Source organism: Mercenaria mercenaria, chromosome 12, assembly GCF_021730395.1.
Source record: "Mercenaria mercenaria strain notata chromosome 12, MADL_Memer_1, whole genome shotgun sequence".
Lineage (NCBI taxonomy): Eukaryota > Metazoa > Mollusca > Bivalvia > Venerida > Veneridae > Mercenaria > Mercenaria mercenaria.
In genome coordinates this window covers 11,633,317-11,655,208 of record NC_069372.1, presented here as the reverse complement: position 1 = coordinate 11,655,208, position 21,892 = coordinate 11,633,317, and the positions used below count along the sequence as shown (strand labels likewise).

Sequence of the window (21,892 nt, the reverse complement as noted above, 5' to 3'; positions counted from 1 at the left end):
CAATTAGTTGCTGAGAAATACTTGGACAAGAATTGCACTATACCACTGTTGAATAATCAAAGGGCAATAACTCGGTATAAAATCATCCGACCTGAACACGAAGATAATATGCGCATCGCCACTTGATGAACCTTCCTATGAAGTATGTGGCTAAATTCCGACCAGTGGATGCTGAGAAATAATCTGTTCAAAAATTGTACTTTAGTAAACTATTGTTGAATTATCAAAGGGCAATAACTGGGTGAAAAATCATCCGACCATAACATGAAGATAGAATGCGCATCTCTTGAATGTCAAGCTTCCTATGAAGTTTTACTAAATTTCAACCAGTGGTTTCTGAGAAATACTACGGACAAGAATTGTACTATAGTATACTATTGTCGAATAATCAAAGGGCGATAACTCGGAGAAACATCATCCAGCCGGAACACAAAGATAATATGCGCATCTCCTCTTAAGAGTGAAGCTTCCTATGAAGTTTCCCTAAACATTGTCGAATATTCAAAGGGCAATAACTGGGTGAAAAATTATCCGACAATAATCGCATCACCTCTTGATAGTAAAGCCTCATATGAAGATTTCGCTAAATTCCAAGCTAAAGCAGTGGTTGCGAGAAATACTCCAGACAAGAATTATTCTATAGTATTCTATTGTTGAATAATCAAAGGGCAATAACTCGATATCATCCGACTGAAACAGGAATATATAATATGTGCATCTCCTTTTAATAGTGAAGCTTCCAAAGAAGATTCACTAAATTCCAAGCGGCGGATGTTGAGAAATACTCTGGATAAGAATTGTACTATAGCATACAACTGTTGAATATTCAAAGGGCAATAACTGGGTGAAATATCATCCGGCCGGAACATAAATATAATATGCGCATTTCCTCTTTATAGTAAAACCTCCTATGGAGTATGGCTAACTTCCAACCAGTGGTTGCTGAGAAATACTCCGGACAAGAAATGCGGGACGGGAGGAAGGAAGAAGCGACGACAATATGCTTTCCCCTTTGGAGAGCATAAAAATGGTCTACGTATGTAGAAGTTACAGAGCAGACATAGAATAGAACAAACCAGTCCTGTGGTATCCGAAACGGGTTTTTTTCGACCGGTTGGGACCAAGAAAGTGATTGCATCAGACGAGTTTAAAACTCAATATAACACTTGGTAAGACGGTATAATAAACCACATCGTAACGGCGGATCCTTTACATATAACTCATAGTAAGTTTACAATCAGGGCCACAGCTTGATCAACTTCAATGATACGCGCAACTGTCTTTCTAAAAGTGGAGTGTACTAGTATTCGTTAATGGTTGATTCAAGGTCACTGTAACCATGATCTTTGCCCTATTGACCCCTTAAACAGTAGTAGTCATCTACTGAGCACAGTCAAGTATCCTTGGTAGATTGGACATGTGACCCTTAGCGTTCTGCAGTTAATTACCTGAAACTGGTCACGTAACCATGCCATTTGACATATTAAACCTTTAAACTGTAAGGGTCATTTATTTATCGTAGGCAATCATCATATTCTCTCGATACTGACCATTCTTAAGGTCCCTGTGACCTTTCAACTACTGAACCCCTACTTAAATGAGAATTATTGATATACACTCAGTACATTTAAGAAGAGGGCCATAATGGCCCTATATCGCTCACCTGTTATCATTGCATTTAAGGACAAGAAGGTCAAAAAATCATAATCAAGATCAATCAAAAGAATCATGAGAAAATATAGTTGAAATTTTCTTAAGGTATAGATATGTCAAAATACACCTATAAATTGGAGGTACCATCCATGTTGTACCACAGAAAAGTGGTCTCGGTTTTTCCATATGGCCAATAATAAAAAAGTTACTAAATAAGCTATTTATAGTAACATAAAAGGGAAGTAATTTAAAAAAATATTATTGTAATTGAACAAAAGAAGGTTCTGCCAAATAAAAACAAGAGCACTGCAATGCAACGCAAATGCAGAGCAATATACACACAAAACAAAGTCATATGACATTTGACCCCAAAGTGTGACCTTGACCTTGAAGTGAGCCATCCAAAACATGCGCTCTGCACATCGCTTCGATGAGGTGAACATTTGTGTCAGGTTTCTTTGAAATCCTTCAAGGGGTTCAAGAGTTACAGAGCAGAAGGGAAATTGCTAACCAACAGACAGACAGACAGACAGACGGGACACTGAAGCGATAACATAAAACCTCCTTTAGGCATATAAAAAGGAATCGAGATCTTACGGTGATACAAGTTGTGTGCAAGTTTGGTTAAAATCAAATCATAAATGAAGCTGCAATTGTGCAAACAAGGTCAAAATAGCTAATTCTGACCCTTTCAGGGGCCATAACTCTGGACTCCATTAAGGGAACTGGCCAGTTCAAGAAAGGAACCAAGATCTTATAGTGACACAAGTTTTGTGCAAGTTTGATTAAATTCAAATCATAAATGTTGCTGCTATTGTGCAGACAAGGTCAAAAAAGCTAATTCTGGCCCTATCAGGGGCCATAACTCTTGAACCCAAAAAGGAATCTGGCCAGTTCAAGAAAGGAACCAAGATCTTATGGTGATACAAGTTGTGTGCAAGTTTGGTTAAAATCAAATCATAAATGAAGCTGCTATTGTGCAGACAAGGTAAAAATATTTAATTTTGGCCCTTTCAGGGGCCATTACTCTGGAGCCCATTATTGGATCTGGCCAGTTCAAAAAAGGAACCGAGATCTTATGGTGACAGAAGTTTTGTGCAAGTTTGATTAAATTCAAATCATAAATAAAGCTGCTATTGTGCAAACAAGGTCAAAATAGCTAATTTTGGCCCTTTCAGATGCCATCACTCTGGAACCCATAACAGAATCTGGCCAGTTCAAAAAAGGAACCAAGGTCTTATGGTGACACAAGTTTGGTAAAATTCAAATCATAAATAAAGCTGCTATTGTGCAGACAAGGTCAAAATATTTAATTTTGGCCCATTCAGGGGCCATAACTCTGGAATCCATAATGGGATCTGGCCTGTTCAAGAAAGGAACCAAGATCTTATGGTGATACAAGTTGTGTGCAAGTTTGGTTAAAATAAAATCATAAATGAAACCACTATCGTGCAGTCAAGAAATTGTGGACGGACGAAGGGCGATCACAAAAGCTCACCGTCACTACGTGACAGGTGAGCTAAAAAAAAACACCAAGAGTTTTTGCCTTTTCTCTTAGAATACAACGAGCAACATTAACCAAATTTTGCACATTTAATAGCTAACCCTTTCTGAAAGATTAAGTCAAACTTCATGAATATCGTCAGGATATTTGTTCTATTTTTCTATCTTTAACAAGTTCATCATGTTATGTTGTTATGTTAAACACAGCTACAATAGAAGCTTTCCTCTGTACGAAGCGCTTCAAGACTTAAGGCTTTTTTAATTTGACCAGTCAGCAAAACTGTTTCACCATTAGTAATATGAACAGTATTATTATTATTAATAAATGTAAAGGAGGAGCTTGGAGGTGTGCGGATATCTTGCAAATGGCTGCTGAAGCTGGGATTCAAATTTAATTTCTTGGCTCATTTCAAAAACATGTAGTTACAAACCTGCTACTTTCATATTTTAATCATACTATCATTCCATTTGGTTCAGCAAAGGCAGATTTTGACCTGGGAAATGGTACTGTTGTGTGCAAAACATATCTCTTTTAGATTCGTGCAAAATATTTTGAAAATGTGTACAATGCAAGTTTAATTCATAGCTTGAACAAGATCAGACAGATGCACAATCAAACACCAAACAGACGTCTCTGTCAAGCTCACTGTTCTCAGAAAACTGTGAGGTAACCAAATGAATGAGTGAAAACCAAGAATTGAATTGGATATGATACCTCTGAAATTTGTATGACAATTTTTATTTATTGTATCTTATACTTGACTGAACATAATTCCCAATTAGAGCAATGTTAAATTGTAAATTTTGCACATAATACTTCTGCAAAATACTAGTCTTTCACAATTCTCTAAAAACATAATAACTCTTTAGGAAGTTAACACATTTATTACTCAAAATACAATCATTCAAATTACATGTAAAAATAAAATACTATCTAATCATTTAAACATTAATTTTATAGTTTTTCCTTAAATCAACTATGTTGTACCCATTTGCTCATGTTTTTGTTCAAAAGCAGTGTAACAACTGAAACAAGTAAACAACACATACAAAGTATCATTTGAATATCACATCAAAGATGAAAACCTTACACTACCATGACTACTGGTTTGAGGATGCATGTTTAAAAATTCAAATAGATCCGATTCTTCTATTTGAATGTATAGGTCATTTATACACTTTCTAATAAAATTAAGTGTTGCAGTAATCGAGAGCAGCCAAGTGAAAGCAATTACTTACTTCATTAGAATGTCAATAAGTGATCTGTAACTGTCATATTTATTGTGAGTGTATTCGGGTTTAACTTCTCTTTCAACATTTTTTTAGTTACTTAAAAGACGGTGTCTACTTCAGCAGTGAGCACAATGCTCAACTTTATTGTGCTGCCTCACTGGAATATCACGCGGTAGACACATGACATGATATCCCACCAAGTCACATTATACTGACACAAGGCTGACCAGTCCTAGTACTATCCTCTTAACGCTGAACGCCAAGTATGTAACCATTACTGTAGCAACTCTCATATTTACAAGCTAAGTGACCTAAATTAAGCTGTGTTTACTTAGTAGGTACTCTGTAAGCTGGCATATCTTTACAAATAAGTGAGACAAAAATTTGAAAACCTCTGGTTGCTGACTGGATGTTTAGACTAGTTAAACTAAAAATACTTTAAACTAGAAGCTAATCTCAGAAATGACCAGAACCAAAAATAACAATGTAATGTTTACAATGAAAATTAATGTAAAACATCTCTATTTCAGATCATTGTACTTATCAATCAACTTTTCGTGGACTGCACTGAAGATAAGAAATATAACACAGAACAACAATGTACCATCACTTAAGATCAATCACAGACTCAGATCATTCTGTAATACTGAAAAAACAACAACAACAAAACATGATGCGTAGTATATTTACAAAAGCGACAAAGTTAACGCTGAGAAATCAAATGGCTACTGATACAGAAGTCAAGCATGAACTTGATCCATGCAAGGTGAATCCTCTCCCATCAATATACCTTGTATTCATTAGTCCTCAACCAGAGATTTAAGTGAAATCTCAGTGTTTCTTTTTATCAAGAATAAGTTAGTTCAATATCTAGGAACACCTTTTAAAATAAACTGACCAACATTATAAATTTATCTCACATCCCTCCAAGAATAGTCACAAACATTTAACAAGAGCACTATTAATCCTGGATGTTATTAAAGCTGCTGACAAATTATAACAACATGGTATATAATTTTCCTAAAGCTCAAATTTTCAGAAATCATTTTTAAAACCATCAACATTCAACAAAGTTGGTCGGAATTTTCTGAGTAATCGTACAAAAAGAACAATGAAATAACATTTATCAGCATTTCAACACACAACACTATTATCACTACATATATTTATATAAAACATGTAAGAATGCCACTCTTTCAATAAATTATTGAATATAAACCTCATAAACAAGTAAATGAAAGAAGAAATATGATGTGTTTCACACATCTTACACATATATACATATCACAGTATCATACCCATTTCATACCTTAACCTTTAGCCTGCCGGCAAGTGATTTTGCCTTTGCAACCAGTGCAGACTAAGATCAGCCTGCACATCAATGCCTGCACATTAATGCAGTCTGATCATGGTCTGCATTGTTCGCTATTCAGGCAGTAAAGTTTCAGTGAACACACCTCGATTAATAAATGGTACTGCCCAAATTAAATGATGGACCTTCCCATTTTAGAAATTTAGCAGGGTAAAGGTTAATTACATTATGTAACTACTGTACTGGCATTACATCAAAACACACATCTGTAACTCAAATAATTTATGTAGTAGTAACTCGATAACAGATTCCTGGAGCAGTTCATTTGGTCCCAACCTTATCCCATATATTTCCTATGTAATTTTACCAAGGATTATTTGCTCATATCAAACACTTTTGACAACTTCAGGGATATGCAAAGTCCCTTTAGTCCCCATATAAGGAACATGTGACTGACCTTCTGTAATCGCCAAATTTTGCTCAGATGTAAATTACCTTTCTAGTAAATTTTATGGTGAAATTTTAGTAACTTATTTCATTACTATAAAATCATACCCCATGATACTGACACAGAAAGTTATAATTAATAAAATATGTATGCATCTGGATATAATTTGATTTCATTTTTATAAATGTCTAGTAGCCGGTGTTTTACTGTATGCAACTTTTAATACTATACTTTAATTTCAGCACTAAAACCATCAACTATGAAGCAATTACATGATATTATGCAATTTGATATTTGGCACAAATGTGATTAACATATAACATGGAACAAAAACAAAACAAAGATAGATAAAAATGAATTATTATAACAATTCTTTTTTTAAAGGAAAATACTTCAAAACAGAGAATTTGGCAAGCAATTATTTCAGCAGGAAGAAAATGAATTGTCTAATTCTCTGTTATACAGACAGGAGAATGAAGAATGTATGTCTGTAGATATTGCAAGCTATGTAATCCTATATTATATTTCAATAAACTACTGAAAAACATAACATACATACTAGTAATTGCAAAACGTTAACAAGCCATAAGAAGAGTGGTTCAGGTAATATGGCCCCCAAATGGTCTGTAAGTAGCTTAATAGCTAAAATACTATTCTACAAAGTAACAGCAACTTAGGAATTATATCTCTTTGTATTAAAGTAGTTATATCATTTTTTCTCATTCAGTTACCATTGACATCAATGGAAAGTCAGAACGTTGTTTGTTCTTTATGGATATACAAAAATATATTTTCTATTAAATGTTATTACAGCTGTATATAAAGATAGGAAATTTTATTACATTTCTTCATACAATATCTGCAATTTTTATAAATGCTAGATATTATATAGAAAACTTGCAAAAAGTTTACAAAAATCTGAAAAATGAATGCAAATCATTAGAGAAAATCATTCTGTGAACTTTTGATTTTGGCAAATAGATGTATTTACTGCAAACTTTCATGTTGTTCTTTTGTCTGTCTTTCAATAATCTATTAATTATATAAATCTTTCTTTTTCAGTCTGTTGCTATTCTTTTTTATGCCTTCCAGCACAATATCTTTTAAAAGATTTACTTTTTTGTGCAAACAAATTGTCCTGTTGGCTAAATTAAGTTTATGTTTGGTGGGTTTAGCATCACACTGACACAAGTCATGTGGCAACTTTTCCAGCTACTGATGTTGGAGGAACAACCTCTGTTGGCTAAAACACTGGACCAGCCAGTTTACCTGAACCGCATTTTCTAACAACAAGATTTTTGTGATATATCATGTTCTAATGTATACAGTAATATGATATAACATGAGAACCTAAATAATTGTAGGAAAATAACTCCTCAAATTTACATTGATACAAAGGCACTATATTTTAAAGGTGGTTAACATCCCTGCATTGCAACACAAATTCTTATAAAATTATTTCATCCAAATATGTGTTCAAATTTGCTTTATATGATACTAAATTACTTTGATGTATATCAAAAATCTTCCAAAAATTAACATTTTAGATTCTGAATATGATACTAGTATTACAATGGCTGATGCAAGAAAACCAAGGTTGGACTGTGGATGCATCGATTCACATTTACTGCAATAATTATTCAACCCTGGGTCAACCCACCTCTCTTTTTTTCTGGGGGGTCTGGTTTAACTGATAATCAGTATTGCTTGCATTTATCCCCAATTTAAATCTCCTGATTTTCCTCATTATCATTTGACTCAAAATCACATTTAAACTGACTTTTATGTGTCACTATCATTTGTTAAGTGACATGACACAAAACTGAGCCTCTGCAGAACACTGTAAATGAACTGCCCGTTAGAGCAAATGGCCATGTAGATCAAGCACTTAAAACTATTATCAAATAAATAATACTTTGGCAAGATCTGGATTATCTTCATTCATGCAAGCAAATACATGCTCCATCCTAACACCCATTTCAAATTTATATTTATCTGGAAATTCTAATTCAGATTTGTGCTCTTGCAAATCATGATAACATTTAGGGAAACCATTCGTTAGCATTCCAACTACCTTAATCGAATTAGCATTGTCATTTGTGAACCCAGGTGACCCAGATGACCCTTCTTCCACATAACAATCAACCAGAAAAAACTCCTTCCTGTCATATCCACGATATCCTAAATCTACTGACATAGGATCTTTGTTGTACCTTATAAGTGCTCGTTTCATTTTTCCTGCATTTCTGAGCAACCATGCTTGAGCTGATTTAATTCTATCAGAAAATGAATCTAATAGCTTACACCTTGGATCTAAGTGTTTCTTATTTGGATGCTTAGGATTGCCATATCCAGCAAAGCTAACTTCAGATAATCCTAAACCAGACATTGAGCCTTTCCAAAGTATCAAAGGAAGAGGTAAGTTATCATCTGAATTAGAGATTCTTAGAATTACAACATCTAAATCAACATTCTTCCATACTATTCCACCAACTTTATAGTCTTTTATGGGTCTACAAATCAGAGATTCACTGAAATTGATGAAAACTGCAATATCCTGGAGAAAGGATTCATCCAAGTTACCAGTCTCGAATGGATCTGAAATAGAAAGAATAAAAACTTGGTATACTAAAGTGTTATATAAAAATAAAACTATAAACCACAAATAGTTTTGTTCCAGCTGTAGCAATAGCAACATTTTAAAACCAGTAACTATAGATACTACAAGAGGCCCAACTGGGCCCAAGTTGCTCATCTAAGGCATATCGTGAACTCTTAACTTGAGTTTGGTGAGCACCCATTAAACAGATAATTAAAAGCTAGCTAAAAATAACCTTTTTCTATTCTTGCTATGAAAACCTCAAATCATGTAATCATTATAGCAAACTTCAGAGAGGCTGGTCCATAAAGGTTGAGCAGTGGTAAAAATTGAAACTTGCTAATTAGATGTGGCTGTAAATGGGCTAGTTTTGTCAGATTATGATAGAAAATGACAATTTCAATGCAATTTTGCAGAGAAAGTGTAGAAAAACTAAAAATACTCAAATTTCAATGTTTAGGGTGGGTTTTTTAAAATGCATATTTACAGCCTAAATGTTGCTACATGTTAGGTGTCAGAGGTGAGATTGGGTATATTTTACTGTAAAGTGTGTGATTTTAGTGCAGTTTAAGAATAAAAATGATAAAATATGGCAAAAATAATTCCCAGCAAGGAAAAGTGGTTATAAATTAATATGCTGCGACAGTTATTTTTGAGGAAATTTGACATGCCAGCATATGTTACTGAAAAAGCCGTAAAACCTTGAAAATTACAACAAAGAATTAATCAAAATAGAGGTACAACACGCCTGAACACCAGATAGGTTTTAACTTTATTTTATAGAACCTTGAAAATTGATTTAATCAAACCAAAACTGGAATTTTTTCATGCACTTCGGTTACTGGTAGAATTTAAGTGAAAGGACTGATAGTAGCTGAAAATGTAGTTCCATGCTGTTGATGAAATCTGGTATAATGAGTCATATGAGGATGTGGCAGTTATATTTTGGCTTAGTTTTATTGCTTATTGTATTGTGTATTCCAGGTTTATAGTTTTATTCATTGAGAAAATGTCTATATACGCCTAAAAGAGCAAACATTTGGTGATTTTTACCTCGTGAACATGATAGAAGTGACATTTCATATTTGAATTTAACCACACTTATACACAACTTAAGTCAAAATAAGATCTCGGTTCCTTTCGAAAACCTTCATCATGGGTTCTAGAGTTACTGTCCCTGAAAGGGGCAAAATTTTCTATTTTGGCCTTTTCAGCCATATAGAGGTTTCATTTATGCTTTGATTTGATACAAACTTGCACAGAATGATTGTCTTGATGATTTCTAGGCCTGAGTCGAAACTAGGTCGTGTTGGGTCAAAAACTAGGTCATCAGGTCAAATCAAAGGAAAAGCTTGTAAACAGCCTAGAGGCCCCATTTATGACCCTACCTTCATGAAACTTAGTCAGAATGTTTATCTTGATGGTTCCTAGGCCAAGTTTGAAACTGGGTCATATGGGGACAGACACTAGGTCACCCAGTCAAATCAAAGGAAAAGCGTGTTAACACTCTTGTTCATTTGATGTGCATGAAACTTGGTCAGAATGTTTGTCTGTATAAAATATCTTACGAAATTTTATCTGAGTCATGTGGGGTCAAAAACTAGGTCATTAGGTCAAATCAAAGAATAAGCTTGTTTACACCCTATGGGGCACATTTTTTATTCTATCTTCATAAATTTTGGTCAGAGGGTTTGTTATCATGAAGTCTTGGAAAAGTTCGTATCTGGGTCATGTGGGATAAAAAATTAGATCACTAGGTCAAATCAAAGAAAATGCTTGTTTACACTCAAGATGTCACGTTTTTTGGTCCAATCTTACTGAAAATTGGTCATAATATTTGTCTCCATGTAATCACTAGGTAAAACATGTTTACACTGTTATGGTGTGTTACACAGGTGAGCGACCTAGGACCATCTTGGCCCTCTTGTTTATCATGGCAAGTGCTTTACCACTACTTCTTCATAATGGAAACTTGCCACCCCTTTTAAACAGTAAATAATGAAATCTTTGTTACGATATATATTAGACTAGCCACTAGACTGATAATAAAGCATTTTGTCACAATTTTTTTTTTTCATATATTAGTGACAAACGCCAGTCTATTTTTAGAGATTTTCTCCGAGAACTGATTGTAATATGATATAGGACTTGGGATGTAGACTGACTAGCTTGATAGTTTTAAAAATAAAAATTTAAAAAATGATATATTATAATCTGAGCACTAGTCTAGATATAGATCTATGTGTGGACAAACAGTATGATGGCTAAGTAACATGTGTAGGTAGAAAGAGCCTTGGCAGGTGAAGATGTTCATTACTTACATGAATAATTCCCATCAGGTCTGCAAAGATACTTTCGTTACTTAAACTTTTGTTAAAGATAACCGTGTGTGTGTGCCTGTAAATCATTCTCGCTTATCAGAGATTTACCATGGGTCCCTAGTTGAACATCTGGCAGATTTCGTCGTAAGAAAAATAATCTGTTCTGAAAAACATCACCCTCTGAAAATGCTCCCATGAAAATTGCCATTTAGAATATTTTCCTTTGTTACTCAGTCTTTTATACGTTTAAAATTTACTGTGAGCTTTGACAACTGAACTTATTTTTATGTTGAAGAGAAGTCACTTAAGTAAGTGACAGTAATGGAAGTTTAATTTTTGAGCTTAAAAAAAAAATTGTTTTTTCATAATAAGCATCCCCAATAGAGAAATTTACTTGATTCAGAGTAGACTTATGTTCAATGAAAATATAAACTACCAAAGCATAAATAATGTATACTTATTGCTATGAAAATTCAAAGAACATGCAATGGACCTACCTTTTGAAAATATTGATGGCTTTTAGTTATTTATTACTTCCACTATGATCAATGGAAATTAAAGGCAATTATGTATTATAAACTAAATACGTTTTAATCCGTGAAGACCCCCACGTCCCCACCCCTGTAACTGCAACTTCCTGGTCAGGAACTTTGTACTATTTTGACACAAAATTATCTTCAACAGGGACCTGCTCACACAAAGTTAATTTTATGTTCTACAACAGAGATTACATTTTCCGCCGCAGTTTCAAAGAAACCCGTGTGAAACCAAACGTTTGGCCCCGAAGATTCACATATTCATATTTATGACATAATTACTATGTGGTAAAATTCCTAACATGGCAGCCACTATTTGAAAACATGACAGAATCACAGCGGTGAGGACAACCGTACTTGTGAAAATTAGAAGAGCTTACACTGATTCTAATGATATTCATTACAAAAAAGGATCATTTACGTTGTTTGTTTTTCTATGCAAAATTTCCAGTTTCTTTATATGTATTGACATTTTTTGACAAGAGTGGCCTATCTAACGGCAGCAAGTCAATACATGCGATCAGCTGTTTAGATGGAATAGAAGCTATGACTAAACTCATATTTGTGCGTGCATTATGGACCTTGTGTCATATGATCAGGCTTGTAGTAATGCTAATGCTAAAGAATCTATTGTTATCTTTTGACACCTTTTTATGAATTAACAGTATGCCATTGATAGTGATGTTAAAGACCTTAAGGCAGCTAGCTTTTACATGTCAAATTAGGCTGTTAGGGAGACTTTAAACAGGTACTTGACCTTCTCTTACAATTAAAATGCTCATGAACGCTGTACTTCAACATAAGTATTTTTGAGCAGCCAACATAAGTATTTTTGAGCAGCTCATGTTCATAAAATGCAACAGTGATAAACTATAATACATAAACAATATCAATCACTGAGACACAGACAGATACAAAATACTGTAGAATTTAAATGCTGTGTTTCTTATGGTGCTGTTGGACCATTTCAAGTATTTCATACAAATTAATCCCTAGTTGGTAGATTTGATTCTTAATAAAGTCATGTGTTACTGCTATGAAATAAACAACTAAAATGATTAAATGAAAAACTAACAAATTGTTGTGTCATTATTACAAGGTTCTAACTCCATTTTTATGAATATTGAGTGTGATATACCGTTGAATTCGAAATTTCAAGTCCTATCTCCAACCGTGCACCATAATTAATAGTGTATGTGATTATAACATGCAGTGATTCACAAAAAGTAATGCTAATGCTAATGCACCCTATGTAATGCTTATTTAATGCAATATCTTGACAAAAATGTGTAATGCTAATGCTAAGTTAATGCCAATTTTTTCTAAGTAATGCTAATTTAATGCATTACTTTTGCAAGCAATTATTAACAAGCCTGCATATGATGTGGGTAATGATGTGGAACAACCGTTTAAAATGAATCAAGTCCATGAATGATGAAAAAGTTTTTTAGGTGGGCCGGTGGTCTAGTGGTAACAAGCTTGACTGTCAATCCAGAGGTCCGGGGTTTGAAACCTGAGATGCTCTTGAGTGTCTCCCACCTAACCAAGAGGCCTGTACTGGTTCTTCCCAGGAAAGATGGCTTCGCGTGTATCGGTGCTATACACCGGGCACGTTAAAGAACCAGACTGTCTATTCGCAAAAAGCTAGGCTAAGTTAGCCAGACTAGCCTGTATCTAAAAGGATTTCTCTCTATCTGTTCTGGGGGCTATATCTCACTCTGTCCCTCTGATCAGATTGCTCTGTGTCTGTACTAGTAGAGAAGCTTTTTAAAACAGTTTATGTAGGTTATTCTATTTTATGTAAAACACTCAACTTCATATGGCTAAAATTTTATTTCACTGATGTTCATATGAATAATGACTATCCTTATTCATCCACCTTACCTAATATTGGGAGGACAGTATGCCAGGCTGTCATGACACAGTCCTTTCCAACACGGAAAACAGTCCCCACTGGGTCACTATTCTGGATTAAAGCACCAACAGATCTCATCTGAATTTCTATGCTATGTAGCATATTCTGACTAAGCATATCATCAACTGTCTTTTTGAATGGGTATCCTGCAGAATCTGAAACTGATAATTTATTTTGTTTACAGTTATACCTTTCATCTTAATTCTAATGAATTTCTCTTGATTTTTCTGTCTTTTTAAGCAAGAACAATAAGCATACTAAAAAGGTTATTTAACATTGTTCAGTACAATAAGGGACATCTCTGGACTCTGCCCACCTGAAAACCATTTTAATATCAACTTGTTTAATGGAAAGCCTGTATTCTAACATAATGTAAATTTTGCAATATAAACAGTTTAAGGTAGTTCTGCACGTTTGAAAAACCGGAAGTGATGGCGTAACGTCATTTATCCGGAAAACGCAGAATAAAGCCTGGATTCGGCGTACGGAAATGAAAATCAATTTATGAATTAATCTAAACCTGTGAGTAAATTTGTTATAATGGCACTGTTGCTATATTTCTAAAGTCAAAATATGATATTAAAACATATGGCAGGTTAAAAAAATCAAAATAATGTCTTAAAATTAGCGTGAAATGCCCGGTTCCCTTTAATTATGGTAAAATATCTCAAAAGTAAGCACACGGACCTATACATTTTATTTCATCAAATTATAGGCCATGTGTTTATTTACAACTGTGAGAAGTTTCATCAAAATTTATATTGTAGAAAAAATTCTATTCGCGAAAATGTTATGAAAGTTATGATTTTCCCATAGACTCCCATTATGAAATATTGCGTGAGGTCCAAATTTTTCAAACCAGCCTAGCAAAAAATCAAGCACACGACCCTATCTTTTTTATTTGCTGAATTTTCTAGGTATATTCTGAAGTTTTGAAAAAATGGAGTTTAATCGAATTCTACACTGTAGAAAAAAATTTGATCCAAACGTGCAGAACTACCTTAAAATAGTGTTGAATTGTTATTTTCATTGTGTTCATGCAGAAACTAGAAACAATTGTATTGTGATTGAGTTCTCCAATTTTGACAACAAAGCATATTCTATGATAATTTACAAACAGATGTTATTTGTGTTGTTATGACAACCGTAATCTTTATATGTAATCGTATGGGTCTTCAAGTTATTTTTGGTGTATGATCAAAGATGCTGTTTTTTTGAGGTTTTCAGTTTTAAAGTGAAAATCGTATGAAGGTCAAGGTCATTTATACATAGATCAGTTTGTAGGTCTTGTCACAATTTTTGTTGAGTGTATGAACTAAATTGGGTTATTTATATGGGCTTTAGGACCAAAAATGTAATTGAGGTTTTAAGTTTGAAGGTTACAAGTCATATGAAGGTCAAGGTCATTATTTATATGTATCTATAGGTCAGTTTGTAGGGCTTGTCACAAGGATTGCTGAATGTCAGTATGATTAAAATTGGCTGATTAAGACGAAAAATGTTGTTTATTAAGGTTTTTAGTTTGACGGTAAAGGTCATAGGAGAATCAAGATCATTTATATATAAGTCAGATTGTAGGTTTTGCTCAAAGGTTTGTCGAGTGTATGAACTAAATCGGATCATTTATGTGGGCTTTAAGACCAAAACTGTTACTAGTAAGGTTTTAAGTTTGAAGGTAATTATCGTATAACGGTCAAGGCCATTAATTTACAAGTCAGTTTGTAGGTCTTGTCACAGGGATTATTGAGTAAGAGTGAAAACTCAATCTGGTCATTAATGTGGGCTGTAGATAAAACAGTAAAATCTCAGACAGACCCACGGACATACAGTTCAATCGCTACATGCTCGGGGGCATAAAAAAGACCATTTAACATCATCTTATACATTGAAGTATTATTTGAATTTGTATATGTATGAACAGCATATGGACTTGCCCATCGGCTTGTTTAAAATGTTTTCTAAATATCTTGCTCTCTTGTAGAGAACAATGTTAAATAACCAAAGGGGTCCGGCTCATGAGAGGATTAAGTTTAGTGACTTATTTTTGAGTCCTAGAGCCATAATTATGAAAAAAATCATATTAATATAACTACTCCCTAGACAAGGGTTTTTACCCCGCAGAAGCTATGTTTTCAACTACTTTCTTTACATGGCCATGAAAAAAATATTATCAGATATTTTCCCATTCAAACATTGCATTCAGTTATTCAAATGAATCAACTTTTAAAATTACCTCAACATATTTTCATATATTTATCTGTTTTTCGACAATTCGACATCGTATCAAACAATACTAACAGCGAATCCGAAGTCTAACAACATCGCGTAACAACGAATAAAGATATAAGCAGTCAGTAAAATCAACGTTCTGTACCATTCGCGAACAAAACAACCATTGCAATATGAGTTTTAATTAAAAACTACAAACTAACCGCCAAAGTTGTATTTACATAGCACCAACATCGGCCATAATCCTTGTTTCAAACTTTTTTCTTTCTAAAATATCTAACCGCTACCATTTTGCTTCGTACGTCATATGTTTGCACATAAGCGCTCTGATTGGCTCACTATTTTTACCTGACCAATCGGCGACTTAATTGTACTATGGGTTTTTCCAGAGTCGCGTGATTTGTAATTTGACAGCTACTTTGATCGCATAAAAAAAATAAAGTTTTGGAGACAACCTTGGCTTTACAGGAATTGAACTTTGCCGGTTAGATTATTGTTTTTATTCACCATTTGTATTGCAATGGTTGCTTTGTCCGCAGAAGGTCTAGAATGTTGTCTTTACTGACTGCAAATAGCTTGGTATGTTGTTACGCGATGTTGTTAGACTTCGCATTCGCTCTGTGTTTTGTTCGGTACGATGTCTAATTGTCGAAAAACAGATAAATATATGAAAATATGTTGAGGTAATTTTAAAAGTTGATTCATTTGAATAACTGAATGCAATGTTTGAATGGGAAAATATCTGATAATATTTTTTTCATGGCCATGTAAAGAAAGTAGTTGAAAACATAGCTTCTGCGGGGTAAAAACCCTTGTCTAGGGAGTAGTTATATTAGTATGATTTTTTTCATAATTATGGCTTTAGGACTTAAAAATAAGTCATTAAACTTAATCCTCTCATGTGCCGGACCCCTTTGTAAATAACCTAATAATGTTGATCTAAGAAATTCAAAGTGAAATCATTGATTTGTTTTAAGTCACACACATATTGAGAATTTCCAGCATTTGACAGTAGGGGAAGACATCAGGTGAAGTTATTGATTAAAGACATTATGTATTGTCAAACGGATATTTCACTACTCACCTTCTATAGAAGCTGAACTTGGGGGATCACTAGCGTCTGCTTGCTGGTAGTCTGAAATTTATACATATACACATAAAGGATACTTATTTCTTTCAGCGTTAAGATTAAACAAGAGTTGTTTGTTAAACATGCAAGCCCTCCCATACTCAGTTCTGTGGTCACTATGACATTGCTTTTTGACCTACTGACCCCTAACACAGTAACAGTAATCTACTGACCACAGGCAATCATCCTTTGAAGACTGTGGACAGCAGGCCCTACCATTTTTTAGTTACTGAGCTGAAACTGTTTTCAGTGTCACGGTCATTGTGACCTTGACCTTTGATCTACTGACACCCCAAAACAACAGGGGTCACCTGTTGGCCACAGGCAATCATCCTATGAAGTTTAAAAATTGCAAGCCAAAACTTCAAAACTTGTCACTGAGAGGAACCCATTACAGTTTCAATATCACTAGTGACCTTGACCTTTGACCTACCAACCTCTAAAATAATAGGGGTTATCTACTGACCACAGGCAATCATCCTATGACGATTGAAGAATGTAGGCCACAGTATTCTTTTGTTATTGCGCGGAAATCATTTACAGTTTCAACGTCGCTGTGACCTTGACCTACAGACGCCCAAAACAGTAGGGGTCATCTGAACTTTGACTCCTGTGAAACCGAGCATTCTCTAGTTATTGATCAGAAACCAAATGGTCTCCCAAACAAGCAAAACTATGTACCCTTTCTTCTTCAAAGGGCGCCATAAACATATATCAAGTGCACACAAGATGCAATTTTCTAGTGGTGTAGACACAAGTGAAAATGTAAGTTCCGGCGCTCAAGAGTGATCTTATATGTACACATAAATTTTCATTTTAAGGAATTATTTAGGAACAGGTACAAGGTAAGAACCAACAACCTCAGAGCCAATCCAAAGACTCGAATATTTTACTCTAGAAAAGGCTTGACCAGGTGGTTCAATGTAAGCCATTAAAATTTCTCAGCCACAGAGGCCCTCAAAACCAATGAAATCAGCCAAATTCTACTTAGGTAGTCATATTTTTTCAAAATTTTACTTGGAAAAAATATTAAACAAGAGTGTCATTATGACCCTGGATCGCTCACCTGAGTAATATGAGCTACATGTCAAACTGATGATTTTTAGAATTTTTTGGAAGATTTTCCGATGTACAATCAAGTAATCCCTGGGGCGGGGCCAATTTTACCCCGGGGGTCATGATTTGACCAAATTTTGTAGAGGTCCACTAGGCAATGCTACATGTGAAATATCTCAGCCCTAGGCCTTTTGGTTTACTTTTAGAAAATTTTGAAGATTTTTCTATGTACAATCAAGTAACCCCATGGGGCGGGGTCATGATTTGAACAAATTTTGTAGAAGTCTACTAGGCAATGCTACATGTCAAATATCTAAGATCTAGGCCTTCTGGTTTATTTTTAGAAAATTTTTGAAGAGTTTCCTATGTAAAATCAAGTGACCCCTGGGGTGGGGTCAATTTTGACCCCAGGGGCCATGATTTGAACAAATTTTGTAGAGGTCCACTGGGTAATGCTACATGTCAAATATCTAAGCTCTAGGCCTTCTGGTTTATTTTTAGAAAATTTTGAAGATTTTTCTATGTACAATCAAGTAACCCCATGGGGTGGGGTCATGATTTGAACAAATTTTGTAGAAGTCTACTAGGCAATGCTACACGTCAAATATCTAAGATCTAGGACTTCTTGTTTATTTTTAGAAATTTTTTGAAGATTTTCCTATGTAAAATCAAGTGACCCCTGGGCGGGGTCAATTTTGACCCCGGGGGTCATGATTTGAACATATTTTGTAGAGGTCCACTAGGCAATGCTACATGTCAAATATCTAAGCTCTAGGCCTTCTGGTTTATTTTTAGAAAAATTTTGAAGATTTTCCTATGTAAAATCAAGTGACCCCTGGGCAGAGTCAATTTTGACCCCGGGGGTCATGATTTGAACATATTTTGTAGAGGTCCACTAGGCAATGCTACAAGTGAAATATCTAAGCTCTAGGCCTTCTGGTTTATTTTAAGAAAATTTTTGAAGATTTTCCTATGTAAAATCAAGTGACCCCTGGGGCGGGGTCAATTTTGACCCCGGGGTCATGATTTGAACAACTTTAGTAGAGGTCCACTAGGCAATGCTACATGTCAAATATCTAAGCTCTAGGGCTTCTGGTTTTTGAGAAGAAGATTTTTGAAGATTTTTCTATGTAAAATCAAGTGACCCCTGGGGCGTCCCCGGGGTCATGATTTGAACAAACTTGGTAGAGGTCCACTAGGCAATGCTTCACACCAAATATCTAAGCTCTAGGGCTTCTGGTTTTTGAGAAGAAGATTTTTAAAGTTTTTGCAACCAGAGTTCTGCATGGAATTCAATTCTTTGAACAATTTTGAAAGAGGGTCACCCAAGGATCATTCCTTTGAAGTTTGGTGTAATTCTGCCCAGTGGTTTTCAAGAAGAAGATTTTTTTAGAAATTGTTGACACACGACGCACTACGCACAACGCACGACGGACATCAAGCAGTCACAATAGCTCACCTTGTCACTTTGTGGCAGGTGAGCTAAAAATAAAACACTAGAAATGTGCCTATAGGATATGGATGCTCCCTCTATGTTATGCCTGGAACTAAAAGTGCGAGTCATGCAATGACACTGAAGTTATAGAGTTAACAAGAGCTGTCTCCATAGGATGACACATGCCCCCGATGGCACTTTGAATGAATAGTTATGGCCGATGTTAGAGTTTAGGACCTTTGACCTACGGAGCTGGGTCTTGCGCGCGACATGTCGTCTTACTGTGTCACACATTCATGCGTAGTTATTTTAAAATCCATGCATGAATGACAATGATATGGACCGGACACGCCCATCAATGCACTATCATGAAAAATGACCTTTAATGTCTAAGTGTGGCCTTGACCTTTGAGCTACGGACCTGGGTCTTGCGTGCGACACGTCGTCTTACTGTGGTACACATTCATGCGTAGTTATTTGAAAATCCATCCATCGATGACAAAGATATGGACCGGACACGCCCATCAATGCACTATCCTTTAACGTCTAAGTGTGACCTTGACCTTTGAGCTACGGACCTGGGTCTTGCGCGCGACACGTCGTCTTACTGTGGTACACATTCATGCCAAGTTATTTGAAAATCCATCCATCGATGACAAAGATATGGACCGGACACGCCCATCAATGCACTATCCTTTAATGTGTAAGTGTGACCTTGACCTTTGAGCTACGGACCTGGGTCTTGCGCGCGACACGTCGTCTTACTGTGGTACACATTCATGCCAAGTTATTTGAAAATCCATCCATCGATGACAAAGATATGGACCGGACACGCCCATCAATGCACTATCCTTTAATGTGTAAGTGTGACCTTGACCTTTGAGCTACGGACCTGGGTCTTGCGCGCGACACGTCGTCTTACTGTGGTACACATTCATGCCAAGTTATTTGAAAATCCATCCATCGATGACAAAGATATGGACCGGACACGAAAATTGCGGACAGACTGACAGACAGACTGACAGACCGACAGATGGTTCAAAAACTATATGCCTCCCTTCGGGGGCATAAAAAGAACTAGATGTGTGTCCATAGAACACAGGTGCCCCCACTCCTGTCACTTTACATGGTTTCATGACTCTAGGTGAAAGATATGCAACACAAACTTTTAAGCACTTTATGTGTACTTTTTCACTAAGTCAAGGACCATAACTTCTGTCTGGTCGAGTGAAATTCCCAAGGTACACAACTTCACATTTTTGAGATATGAACAACACAAATTCTGATTAACAAACTGACAGATGGACAATGGCAACTCTTAATGCCCACCCCACTCTCCAAAAAAAAAAAAATTGCAACCTTGATAGAAAAATAACTTTAACGATTTAAAACATATAGGTCTGTGTGCTTTATTTTTTAGAATTTGCCAAAAATCAATTCCAGCCCTTACATTGCTGCCTATTTTATATCATTATTCTGAATTATTTTACATCAAAACTTTTCTTTAGTACAAGAGGGCCATGATGGCCCTATATCACTCACCTGTTATCATTGCACTTGAGGACAAGAAGGTCCTCAGAAAAAATATCTAAGTCCAAAGGACAGGAACAACAAAGGAAAGAAATTTAACCAAAAAGAAAAAAAAATTCTTAAAAGGTACAGATATGTCAAAATACACCTAAAAATTGGAGGTACCATCCATCTTGTATCACAGAAAAGTGGTCTCGGTTTTTCCCTATGGCCAACAATAAAAAAGTTACAAAAAATAAGCTATTTATAGTAACATAAAAGGGAAGTAATTAAAAGAAAATTATCGTAAGAGAACAAAAGAAGGATCTGCCAAATAAATCTGCTGACATAAATGAAAATTCAGATCAGTATCTTCATTAGTTACAGAGATATACCCATTTTAATTTGAAATAAAGGGAGGTAATTTGACATAAAATCAGTCCATAGTTATCTACCCTGATTGGCTCAGTCCAATTAATGACAATAATGAAATTTCAAATAAGTCCTATAAATACTTACTGATATAAATCCATTTTGATTACAATCAGGGGAGGTAATCAGATATAAAATAACTCTGGAACCTACGATTGGATCTGATTTGTCATGGAATCCAAGATTTATTGTTGTTGAAGATATTTTGGAAATTTGTATCAAATAAAACCATAAATGAAGTCTCTATATGGCTGCAAAAGCCAAAATAGCCAATTTTGGTCCTTTAAGGGGCCATAACTCTGGAACCCATAATGGAATCTGGCCAGTTTAAAAAAGGAACCAAGATCTTGTGGTGATACAAGTTGTGTGCAAGTTTGGTTAAAATCAAATCATAAATGAAGCTGCTATTGTGCAGACAAGGTCAAAATAGCTAATTTTGGCCCTTTCAGGGGCCATAACTCTGGAACCCATTAAGGGATCTGGCCGGTTCAACAAAGGAACTGAGATCTTATGGCGACACAAGTTTTGTGCAAGTTTAATTAAATTCAAATCATAAATGAAATTGCTATTGTGCAGACAAGG

The 21,892-nt window shown here is 35.2% G+C and overlaps 1 protein-coding gene across 5 annotated transcripts in view; it reads right to left on the bottom strand.

The window, feature by feature from the left end:
- Positions 1-4,021: 4,021 nt before the first annotated feature.
- LOC123533884 (uncharacterized) overlaps positions 4,022-21,892 on the bottom strand; it is a 69,200-nt gene continuing 51,329 nt past the window's right edge. For 3 of the 5 annotated variants that reach the window (XM_045315836.2, XM_045315837.2, XM_045315838.2), the window contains 3 exons: positions 16,834-16,884; positions 13,490-13,681; positions 4,022-8,747 (listed from right to left, as the gene is read on the bottom strand). In XM_045315836.2, the coding sequence (XP_045171771.1) occupies positions 8,050-8,747; positions 13,490-13,681; positions 16,834-16,884 (941 nt within the window). In that variant the 3' untranslated portion in view covers positions 4,022-8,049. The remainder of the gene's footprint in view (positions 8,748-13,489; positions 13,682-16,833; positions 16,885-21,892) is intronic. The other 2 variants (XM_053519202.1, XM_053519203.1) reach the window with 1 other exon arrangement.